This window comes from Macrotis lagotis, chromosome 8, assembly GCF_037893015.1.
Source record: "Macrotis lagotis isolate mMagLag1 chromosome 8, bilby.v1.9.chrom.fasta, whole genome shotgun sequence".
NCBI classification, from domain to species: domain Eukaryota; kingdom Metazoa; phylum Chordata; class Mammalia; order Peramelemorphia; family Peramelidae; genus Macrotis; species Macrotis lagotis.
Window position 1 is genome coordinate 21,456,596 of NC_133665.1, and position 12,735 is coordinate 21,469,330.

At 38.3% G+C, this 12,735-nt stretch overlaps 1 protein-coding gene across 2 annotated transcripts in view; it reads left to right on the forward strand.

Annotated features, from left to right (window-relative positions):
- Positions 1 to 12,735, forward strand: part of SVEP1 (sushi, von Willebrand factor type A, EGF and pentraxin domain containing 1) — a 355,068-nt gene that overhangs the window by 296,421 nt on the left and 45,912 nt on the right. For both annotated transcript variants that reach the window (XM_074196498.1, XM_074196496.1), the window contains one exon: positions 2,262 to 2,325. In XM_074196498.1, the coding sequence (XP_074052599.1) occupies positions 2,262 to 2,325 (64 nt within the window). The remainder of the gene's footprint in view (positions 1 to 2,261; positions 2,326 to 12,735) is intronic.

The following is a 12,735-nucleotide window of genomic DNA, read 5'->3' on the forward strand; positions in this document are numbered from 1 at the left end:
CAGTACTACATTTACTGCACCAGTTGGCTAACAACTGCAGTAACAATACTATGTTGAAAGAAACAGTTGGGCTTTCATCCTGATAAACAAGCAAAACTCAGGACAAAGAGAATTTTAAAAGTTTTATTACAAATACGTCAAGGCAGTAACACATTGATTGGTTGCACACTGGAAATCAGGAAGGGCTTCAAAGGGGGAACAACTTTTATAGGTAACTCTAAGATAATCCAGACAGATCCATTTCAGTAAAAAAGAGCTGTGACCCTTGAATCTCATTTTCTTCCCGAGGTGCAAGAATGTGACAATTTGCAGGAAGAGGTATGTGACAAAGAGGAAAATTTAAAAACTGCCGACCTGGTATATACTTCCCCACCAGAACTTGCCCCAACACTGATTGATAAGCCAGACTGGGATCAAGGGGTAACTCACCTTCTAAAGTTGAGGTTCTATGAGGTTCATAGCCCATAAGAGATCTATAGACAGATTTTAGGGTGTCTGAACTTCCTACGGAAAAAAAAAAATTACATCATTATTTTTCCATTCAACTCAATAAACGATTTAAGTGACTAATATGTTCCAGTCACTGTGTTAAGCACTGGGTATAAAAATAAGAAAAATAAAAAGTATGCCCTCAAGGAGCTTATAATCTAACAGAGAAAAACAATATATAAAAGGAAACTGAAAAGGGGGAGGTGGGGCACCAAAGGGTACTAGTAGCACAGGGACATGATTTTCTATGGAAAACTGCTGATGGAAAATGAAAAATTACTTAGAAAAGCAACTCTTTTTTTTTTTACTAACCTCCTGTTTTCTTTTTTTAGATATTTAAATGCATTATTCTAAGGAAAGATTCACAAGCTTCAGAAGGGTCTATGACCAAAAAAAAAAAAAAATCAAGAACCTATATTCCAGAACTACTTGATAAGCAAGAGAATGGAAAAATAAAGGGGAGAGCCAAGGGAACAGTAAAAAAATAAAATAAAATGACATTTATCATCTCAGAGACAGTCAAGGCCAGGAAGACTTATGTTTGAGTTCTGTCTGGGACCCATACCTATACTGGCTGTTTGACCCTGGATAAATCACTTGAGCTCTCCGTGCTCTATCCGTGCTCTATCTATAAGAGTTATAGAGAAAGTAGCAGTTCTCCATTGGTAGAAGGAGTCTCTTTGCCCAGAAGTTCCCTGAGCTAATGAAATCACAAGTCAATTCCCTATCCCACTCATCTAGAAATTTCAGTCAGTGAGTATTTATTTAGTTAAGCTCAATGAGTTTCAAAGACAACTATCTGGGAAGAAAAATGCCAAGAAATGAGAAATAAAGAAAGGAGGCCTCTGAACTAAAATAGCTCTCACAGTTCACTAAAGGCCATGGCCATTTCTCACAGGAACACTCTTCATTTCCTTATTCAGTATATTTACTGCTATCTTATAATTCAAGTCTATCTCATTTAATCATCGTTTGCCATCCTGCAATGGATTAACAATAACAAATTATAAATTAAAGGGAGAGAGAGAGAGAGAGAGAGAGAGAGAGAGAGAGAGATTGATAAGTGTTGTACAGTCACTATCAAAACACATCTGGAGGATCTTCGGAGACATTGTCTCCTTCAATACTCTGCTGAAAAATGACTCAAATACATTCTCTTGGCTTGTGAAGCAAAGGTGAAAGTAAAAAAAGTTCCTTATCCTGAATTTCACTTGTATGATTCAGCTCCACATTTGTAATCATGCCAGCAAAAGCTTCTTAAAGTCTTAACATTAATCCCTACTCCTTATAATCAATTTTGGTACCAACTCAAATAGATTTATTTATTTATTTATTTATTTATTTATTTATTTATTTATTTATTTATTTATGTAAGGCAATGAGATTGAGTGACTTGCCCAAGGTCATACAGTTAGGCAATTATTAAGTGTCTGAAGCTGAATTTGAATTCAGGTCCTCTTGACTCCACTTGAATCAATTAGCTGCCCTCCCCACTCAAAACTGATTTTACATGTTTAATTAAAGTAACTAGGCACAGTGGATGCCAGGTCTGGAATCAGGAAGACTTGAGTTCAAATTCAGACTCAGACATTGTATGACCCTGAGCAAACCTGTTTGCCTCAGTTTTCTCATCTATCTCAGTATCTTGCCATGAAAATGCCAAAGGGGGTCCCAAACATGATTGAACACCACCACATTTAAATATTATCTTTGTATAACTCTCCAGATTTTTTTTCCATTGCCTTTTAGTGACCTTTTGTTTTGTTTCACAGGGTGACCCTGAACGTATCTGCCAGGAAAACAAACAATGGAGTGGAACTGTAGCTCTCTGCAAAAGTGAGTTTTTGAAAATAACCTTCTATAAAGGTTGATCCACTTTGGCATTTAGGCTTCACACATGGAGAAACAATTTGAACGCATTCCATGAGAAGTTCAACTGTCATCATGCCTTTCATATAGCAGGCAAACTTCAAAGATTCATGACTTACATTAAATTGTAAACTATATTCATAGAGCTCTTCTTTAGAATGCACAATAGCTTTTATTATTGTTGTTTCAAATTCAGTTGATAAATTAAGATGCTCACATAACTAAGTAAAATTCATCAGAAAATTAATAGTGATCAATGGCAAACATGGATCTGTCATGTCTTTCTTGTTTGTATGAGTCTAGAAAAGAGTGACAAATGGAAATTTCAGGTTGCTGGAGATTTGAGTGAAAGTGAGAGGTGGGGTTAAAAAAGACATCCAGGAAAAGTTGGTACCTAAAATAAAATTTGAAGAGAAAGATTTTCAGTCAGAGGATGGGTGAAAATCTGGTGCAGGCAGTCAGTAAGGTACTAAAGTAAGGAAATAGCTACTTGATTTAGCCTTTAAACACAAATCAGACAGATTTCTCTAAGAATGGACTAATGATACCTCCCAGTTCAAGCCTCTATGGCTCATTTTTTAAGGTTTTGATGCCTTAGAATACATGAAAATAGAAACCTAGAGTGTCTTTTCCTCCCAGACTGAGATATTTGTGATGATAAATTAGGCTGGCTTTTGTCTCAATTCTAGTCTAGCCCTTAGTCATTGAAAGGGTGTAGCCTCAGATAAACTGAAGCCTGGGAAACAACTATCCCCTGTCATCTTGCCTTTTGTCATGCCACTGGACTTTGATGACTCTGGAAAAGAGATTGAGGCTGATGTCTCTTTCTCACTTAAATTCAATTCACTTGCAAGTCAAAACATCTCCCTTATGATGTGTGTGTGTGTGTGTGTGTGTGTGTGTGTGTGTGTGTGTGTGTGTAGGGGGGGTATTCAGAAAGGGCAAGGAAGAATGAGAGATCAAGGAACATGCAGTCTGGTATGTTGCTGGAATGAGTGGGGAAAAGGGGCTACACCTTACTCTCAAAGCCCCTCTCCTTTTCTAGCCACTGGGGGGAGGGGCAGGGGATTATATTTCCACAGAAGCCCTTAATCTCAGGAATTGGCCTCTGAACTGGCAAATGTTTTGATGGTTTGGGATCCTAGATTTTGTGATATAAAATCAGTACCACTGAAGAGATCAGTGGTTTGCAGTAAGAGTGTATGTAGACTAGAGATTAAAGAATCAATAGAAAAGTTCTCAGTGAGAGTGGTTACAGTGAATCAATTTTATAGCGTGACTTCAGAAAGACTGGAGGACAGTTACCTAGTTGCTATTGAATAGGATGCTATTACAATAGTTCATGTGAATGACATCAAAGACCTGAACCAAAATAAGGGCAGTAGGAAGGGGAAAAAAGGAAAATCATATATATCCCTAATTTCTTTGCATATACAATCCTCAAATTATTTTCTAGTAGTAATAATAATAATAACAGTTAGCATTTCAATGACACTCTCATTTTTTAAAACAACAATGCCGGGAACTAGGTGATATTATTATTCCCATTTTATAGATGAGGATACTGAAGCAAAGAGAGATTAATTGATTTGCTCAGGGTCACACAGCTAAAACAGAATTCAAACTCAAGTCTTTCTGACTCCAAGTTCAGCCTTTTATGAAAGTAAACAATAAGAAGCATAATGAAGCCTAAAAATTTGTAAATGGTTTCTTTTTTTTCCTCCCCATAACACAAATTCAGATTTAGCTGAAAATGAATTAGTATAAAAAGAGTGACAGGGCACTGGGGGATAATGGTAGGCCAGTTCTAATGTCAGACCCTTTCTCAAGCTGCAGTGTGTTTCTGGAAAAGGATATCTCAAATCTAGTCCACATTTGGACCCTTTCCTTCTCTGGGTCTGGTCATGGAGAATAAATGGGGCAAGGGGGGAGGAGGGGGAAAAGATTCAGGAAGGAAGATCCTAGAGCAGGATCTTTGGTATGGGGATAGCTCCCACTTTCCCAAGCACCAAGTGGCATTGGGGGGAGGGGTGAAGGGGTGGTCTATTCTTGAAGTCATACAGGACTGAGTTTATCCTCTAGAGGGGTTCTGAAGAGCTCTGAAACCAGGAACAAACCTGGTTTCCTAGTTAACTGGAAGTCAGAAAACTGTGGTACAGTGAAAAGAATAAGTGAAAAATCAGGAGTTAGGTGAATAAAGCATTTATTAATCACACACTATATGCAAATATTATAAATGAATGAAAAGAAAAACCTGCTAGAGTGAGAGAAAATTGTACATTTTATTTACAAACCTTGCAAGATACACCTTACAAGATACAGGTACCTCACTCCTAGGCTTGGGGTACACCTTAGTCTCAGGAGTCAGGTAATTTATTATCCTCAGAAACTCTTTCCCCTCCCTCTTGGATGCTCATAGGCTCTCAGAGTTTGAGTTACAATCTAAAAGGTCCACTCATTCCATGATATACCCCTATTATGATCCCCCCATCATCCAAGGCATGATATGCTAAAGAACCCCAATTACCTAATTGTGCAAACTCAGTAGCATTAGGTCAAGATCTCTAAGAGGTCACTCTTGACCTTTGGGGTTTGGTATCCCTGGAATGGGATTAGGAAGACTCTTCCAGTCTTGTGATTGGCTGGACCATTCCCCCTTTGTAATGGATTCCAAGGGCTCCCCTCCACATCCTGTGAAGACCATCACCCTATATTTCTCACAACTTCCCCTTTTGTAGTGGATTCCCTAAGGCTCCCCTCCACACCCTAGGAAGACCAACACCCTACATTTCTCACAGCAAAGCACTGAGAATAACAATAGCAAAGCAAGTTAACCTCTATTCTCAGAAAGTTCACATTATAATGCAAGAGATAATACTTTTTTTCAGCTGTAAGTCAGAGGAAAAAGTCCCTGGTCCTTTGAGTACAATTTACAAAACAGATATTAACAATTCCTTCAGGGGCTGCTAGGTGGCACAGAGTATAGAGAAGATCTGAATTCAAATCCAACCTCAGATATTTAAAAATTACCTAGCTGTATATGACCTTGGGCAAGTCACTTAATCCCATTGCCTGCCAAAAAAAAGTCATTTTGTCAAACACACTCATTTTATGTTATGTAAATTTCTAGATAAATACATTCAAGATTTTAAGAGGCATACTCAAAGACACACAGGTAGCATCAATCAGGATCTAAACTCCAACTCCACTGCTTTTTATATTATACCATGCGGCCTTTGTCTTGTCCCTGGTCAGTGCTCTTTCTCCTAAATCTGGTTGCCTCAAGTCCCTTCCAGCTCTAAAATAGCTTGTTCTCTTCTCTTTCTATTCTGTTCCATTTCATTCTATTCTCTTCTATTTCATCCTCTCCTATCTTATCCTATCCTTTCCCATTCCATTCCATCCCACCCCATCCCATTCTATTTTATTCTATTGAATTCTGTCCTATAACTTGGAATATATTGGGTTACATTTTAAACTAAAAGGACCAGAGACTCTAAAAAGGGACTGAAAGGGGGGGGGGGGGCGGAGCCAAGATGGCAGCATGAAGGCAGCATTCCCCGATTCCCCCCCCAAAAAAAACAAAGGATGGCTCTAGCCAAAATTTAGAGGGGCAGAACCCACAGAATGACTGATAGATTTTCCCAGTCCAAGATAACTTAGAAGTTCCATGGGAAAGGTGTATTTCACCAGGACCAGGGGTTAGGAAAAAAGCCATGGCACAGCCCAGCCCAGCCCAGCACAGAAATCACCTGCAACAGCTTGAAGGGGTGATGAAAGAACTCTGCTGCACCTGGGAGCACGGCCCCAGAACCTGCAGCAAGAATCGGGAGAAAGCAGCCTGTACCCCCAGAAACAGTAAAGGAAGTCTGCAGACATTTCTCTGCTCTCCTTGGGGTAGGATTCTCCTGTTTGCCTTCACTCAGACCCAGGTTGCACTTTGGGCTTCCATACTAAGATAGCTGGATCCTGCCTTATAGCCCCAGGGCTGAGGGCAGTGCTGTGGTCATCTACATATCAAAGCACAGGCAAGACAGCATAAGACCTTGGAAGAATAAAGGTCCCAGTGAGGTGTTGCAAAAAAAAAAACCCAACAACCCCAAAGCCTTGGAAGTGTTGTAAATTATCCTTGGGCTGAGGAAATGAGTAAACAACAGAAAAAGAAAAATCTGACCATAGAGAATTACTTTAGCCCCATGGAAGATCAAAACACATACTCAGATGATGACAAAATCGAAGCTCCTGTATCCAAAACCTCCAAGAGAAACAGAAAATGGGCTCAGACTATGGATGAACTCAAACACTTTGAAAAGCAATTAAAGGAGGTGGAGGAAAAATTGGGAGGAGAAATGAGAGCAATACAGATTAATCATGAACAAATCATAAGCTTGGTGAAAGATATACAAAAAAATACTGAAGAAAATAATAGCTTAAAAACCAGTTTAGGTTTTGCAAAGCAAAAGGCAAATGAGGAGAAGAATGCCTTAAAAAGCAGAATTGGCCAGCTGGTAAAGAAGATAAAAAAGCTCTCTGAAGAAAATAACTCCTTCAAATGCAAAATGTAACTAAAGGAAGCTGATGACTTTGTAAGAAATCAGGAAGAAATAAAACTCTTCCAAAAAAAGCCAAAAATTAGAAGAAAATGTGAAATATCTCATTGGAAAAACAACTGACCTTGAAAACAGATCCAGAAGAAATAATGTGAAAATTATTGGACTATCTGAAAGCCACAACCAGGAGAAGAGCCTAGACTTTATTTTTCAAGAAATAATACAACAAAATTGCCCTGAGATCCTAGAAGCTGAGGGTAGAATGGAAATCGAGAGAATTCACCAGTCACCCCCTGAAAGGGATCCCAAAAGAAAAACTTGCAGGAATATTATAGCCAAATTCCAAAACTCCCAAATCAAAGAGAAAATTCTAAAAGCTGCCAGAAACAGACACTTCAGCTACCGAGGCTCCTTAGTCAGGATTACACAGGATCTGGCAGCATCTACATTAAGGGCTCATAGGGATTGGAATATGATATTCCAGAAGGCAAAAGATCTTGGTTTACAACTGAGAATCAACTATCCAGCAAAGCTGAACATCCTCTTTCAGGGAAAAGATGGATTTTCAATGAAACAGGGGACTTTCAAACTTTCCTAACGAAACGATCAGAGCTGAACAGAAAATTTGATCTCCAAGTACAGGACGCTGGTGGGAGTAGAAGAGAGGAACTAACTATGAGGAACTTGATGATGTTGAACTGTTTGTATTCCTGCAGGGGAAGAAGATATTGATAACTCATATGAACTTTCTCATTTATAAGAGCTGTTAGAAAGAGCATATATAGACAGGACATAGGAAGGAGTGGAAGGAATATAATGGTATGATGTGGTAAAGGGATGGAGTCAATGGGCAAGGGGGGAAGTACTGGGAGGAAGGAAAAGGAGATGAAGAAGTTTAGAAATTTCACATAAGAGTCAAAAAAAAGCTTTTTCAATGGAGGGGAGGGGGAAAGGCAAGGGGGAATGAGTAAGCCTTCATTCTCATTGGAAATGGCTCAGGGAGGAAATGACATACACACTTATTAGGGTGAGGAAATCTGTTTTGCCCTGGAGAAGGATGGGAGGAAAGGGATGGGATGAAGGGGAATGGGGGGAGGTAAGGGGGGGGAATAGGTGATGGAAGAGAGGGAATATCGAGGGAGAGGGTACTCAGCTGCAACACACTTTTGGACAGGGCCAGGATGAAAGGAGAGAGAGAATAGAATAAATGAGAGTGGAGAGAAATAGAGTGGAGGTACAGCTAGTAATAGCAGCTGAGGGAAAAATATTGAAGAAACTTCTCTGGTAGACTTATGATAAGGAAAGCAACTCACTGCAGAGACAGAGACAATTGAATTCTGAACAGACTAAAGTACATTTTTTTCTCTCTGTTCTTGAGGTTTTCCATCTTCTTGGGGGTAGGGGGTTTATATTTATTCTTATGTTTACTCCTATAACATTCAATTTACATCAATGTATGGCATGGAAACATTGCAGAAACTGTCAAACAGTCTTATGTGGGGGGGAGGGAAGGAAGGGGGGGAAATTGTAGGAATTCAGAACCTTGCAAAAATTGATGGGTACATATTACTATTGTATATAATTGGAAAACAAATAAAATGTTGAAAACAGGGGGGAAAAGGAACTGAAAGGGAAATGAACAAGAGGCCAAGTTTATTTTGCAGTACATTTAATTCAAACAATAATGACATGATAAATTGGTTCTTATATTTCTGTTCCTCTGAGATAGCCAGGTGAAATAGCAAGTCTTGGACAAATTTTATAATAGAACCAATATTGTAGTCTTATTCAATTGGACCAGATTTTATTCTAATAAGCAGTGCTAGTTTTTAGACCTTTAAGTATAGAAATTTAAGTCATTCTCAATACCTAGGTCAACCACAATAAACAATGTGCACACTGATTTTAAAAGCTAGAGAAAATCACTCATTTCATGAAGTTCTTTTGAAGCAAGAGCAAGACTGAATGGCCTCTGCAATCATTTCCATCCCTAAGAATATTAAAGGTCTTTCTCTAGATGTGTCCTAATTTTCAGGGTAGAAATTGGAAATTATGAGAATTTCTTGGAGGCTTATCTCCTATCTTTTTGACATCACCCTAGGGCTTTGATAAAACCCTTCCTAACTGCCTTTTACTCTCCTCAGACTACTAGAACTCTATCCCATTTCCTTAGTGGCTCACAAACTAGAGTTAAACAGCATGGTTAAAAACTACATTGGAGAGTTAGAATTGAAGTAGGATGAGAAAGGAAGATTACAAACAATGCAGTAGATATGTGTTGAGCTTGGAATCAAGTAGAACCCAATTCAAATTCTAACACAGATATTAGTGGTATGACCTTAGTTAAGTCATTGACACCTCAACTTCATTTTTCTCTGTAAAATAGGGATGATAATAATTGTTCTTACTGGTACTAATGTAGGGAAAGATGAAGAGAATTGTGAATGTGTAAATTGGGTGGAGATGTAAATTGACTACCACCTACTCTTGAGATGTAAATTGATTAGAAGTAGAGAATTAGGATTATGACAGAGACAATTTGTAACCTTAAAGGCTGCTTGGGTGGAGACCCCCCCATTCTTGATGTACCATTGATTGTTTAATGTAAAATTTGGCTTCACCCTCTACCTAATTCCAAGTCCAGTAAGAGAAAGGGAGTCCACCTTTTGCCCTCTGGATGAGATGCAAGACATAAAAACCTGGGTTGGACTCCAGCTCAGGTTGGACACCAGTGGCCTAGCAAATACTTCTTGGCTGTTCTTTTATCTCCCTCTCTCTCTCTATCTCTCTCTCCCTATCCCTTTCTATATCTTGTAATCTTTTAAATAATTTTTTGTTTTATTTCCACCCTTGCTTTCATGAGTCTGAATAATGATTCCTCATAGGCAGAACCAAACTCTAGTAGCCAGTGGCTACAGTACCATTGGAGGATCAAATGAAATAATATGTCTGCAAAGTATTTTTCAAACTTTCAAGCCTTATATAAATGTTAGATGGCATTTTATTATAATTAGTATAGTCAAGTGATAGAAGGGTAAAAACTTGGTAATGGAATTTTTTAACATCTGAGAATATTTTTGCAATGGAACATTTCTAAAGTGCAATTGAGATCCTTTTCCTCATGAAACAAAAATACCTTTAAAATTCTTCCTTGATTTTATTGCTTTAGAGGGGATGGGGAGCTAGTAAAATAAGGTTAGTTACAATATCAGATTTTTTTTCCCTATCAGAAGAGCAATTTTCAGGAATAGACTTTAAGATCAATTAAGTACTCTGCAGTCAGTTCTGCTTCCTCACAACTGCTGGGAAATAAAAAAAAAATCAAAAGAGTTTATTTTCTCATTTCAAAGGAACTGTCTTATTTAGGTTTTTAGCTACAATTCCCAGGAATGCAAAACTTTATTTAACCCTTACTAGTTGACTTCAACTCAAACGTTGTTTGAACTCATAACATTCAGGGACCTGTTAAGCACTGAGGAAACAAAAACAAGCAAAAGGGTTCATGCCCTCAAGAATTTAGCAGTCTACAGTTAAAAAGATGAATAAATTATTCTGTCAAATTCTCCAGACTTTAGTTTCCTCATCTATAAAATGAGAGTTTTGGATGAGGTGGTTCCTAAGGCCCCTTTGGTATCACTTGTTCTAATCATCTTTCTGGATGTCACCTGAAAAATAAAGGAAGTTAATTAGTTGATCTCTACAATCATTTCTAATTTGAACTTTAGCACAATTCTATGATTTCTAAAACTGGTTTTTACTCTCAAAGTTCACATTATTTTTTTTTTAGATTTTTGAAGGCAATGGGGTTAAGTGGCTTGCCCAAAACCACACAGCTAGGTAATTATTAAGTGTCTGAGGTCGGATTTGGACCCAGGTACTCCTGACTCCTAGGTCGGAGCTCTATCCACTGCGCCACCTAGCCACCCCTACATTATTTTTTTTAAAACAAGTTCCTACCTCTTATTTTTTCTTTTCTGGTAAAATAGATTTCTCCCAGACTGTGAGCCCCATCTACCACCAATATAGAATTCTAGAGCTGAGCTCATTCACATGTTTGTTGAATACAGTGTTAAAGGCTTAATTTGAATGACCTCTTGCTGGCTATTGTATACTGTTCCCTTTCCTGGGTATAATGAGATGCCCTTTCAAATTTGGCAATTTTGCTAATTTAAAGACAAATATGATACATATTCCTGGTTCCTGGGGGGGGGGGGGGGGAAACTGCCCACAGAGATAAGACACTTCCTCAGAATAACAATGACCATGGTGCCTTGTTTTCCAGAATCTAACTTGAATATGACTGTCAGCAGAACTCTGGAGCTTATGATTGGGAAACCCTGATTATCAGGGTTGTTTTTGGATTGTTTGACAAATGTGAGTTGTTTTGTTATGCCTTAGCCAACAGAAATGAGGATTTTTTTGATCTCCATTAACCAGAAGGAATAACTTCCATGGAAGTGACCTAGATTTATACCAGGATGTCTGGTCTTTGTAAAGATCTGTGGGACTAACAGAGAGAGATTTTTTTCTTTGTCTTCCTTGAACCTGCTTCCTTAGAAGAGAAGACTGATGGAAGAGAGGAACTCAGCAAGGGAAAAGAATTATGTAAACTCTACAAATATCAGATTAAGGATTTATATCCTCTGTACAAACAGTCTAACTGTGGAAAGGCACCATTTAGCAGTACTATTACCTATTCAAAACCATCACCACTCTTATCAGTGAGATTTCCAGATTAAAAGAACAAGCATCAAAGTCCTCAGTTCCATAACTATGAGTCACCCTCAGTACATGTCCTCAAAATCACACTACTTTTTTTTTAGGGGTTTTTTGGGTTTTTTTTTTTTTTTTTTTTTTTTTGCAGGGCAATGGTGTTAAGTGGCTTGCCCAAGGCCACACAGCTAGGTAATTATTAAGAGTCTGAGGTCAGATTTGAACTCAGGTACTCCTGACTCCAGGGCCAGTACTCTATGCACTGCGCCATCTAGTCACCCCCCCACACTACTTTTAATATTGTTCCCCCTCTCTCTAGTAAGCAGTGTGCATTGGTGAGTGTATTCTAGTGTCTAGATTAAACCATAAGAGATTTTTTTGATTTATGAAACTATTGCTCCAGATCACCTGTTCCTATATTCCTTTTACTCCCCTTTTAAATAATGAAGGGACTGGGGTACTGCCATCAGAGACCAAAGGAAGAGGCATCAAAAACAAGGAAAACTTGTACTATCTCCACTGAGGGGGCAGGGAAGAAGAATGGTCCTGATAACTGAAAACTCAGGAAAACAAGAGGAAGTAGTGGTGGCAGCACAACCATAGGGGATGCCAGTTGACCCCAAAAGTAGTATTATCACAAGATAGGGTAAGTGGAAAAAATGGTGAGACTGGGCTTTGAATCTTTGGTCACATAAATGTATTTTTAGCTAGCATGAATTGGTTAGAAAATGTAAGATTTTTGCCAAATACCTTTTGTGACAGATATATGCCACTCTTTCCAGACATTCCATTTACTAATCATTGACTTAGCTTCCAACACTAAAGAATTGTCTTCTTTTCCCCTCCAATGGATTCCTGGTAATTTCCTAATATTTACCATTGTGGTCTAAAAAAAAAGGAAAAGGAAAAAAGAAATCTTTATATGCCTCTTTCTAATCTTTCAGTTATTATATGGTGTAAAGAATTGTCCTGAAAATAAAAGGGACAGAATTCAAAAGTAAAAACCTAGACTACTCCTTAGGAGAGTTTCCTTATTCTCTAATACTCCAATCCTTTCACTGTTGTGGTTATAACCAGGCCCTCCCTAGATTCCAGAAGAGACTAAATTCCCTCA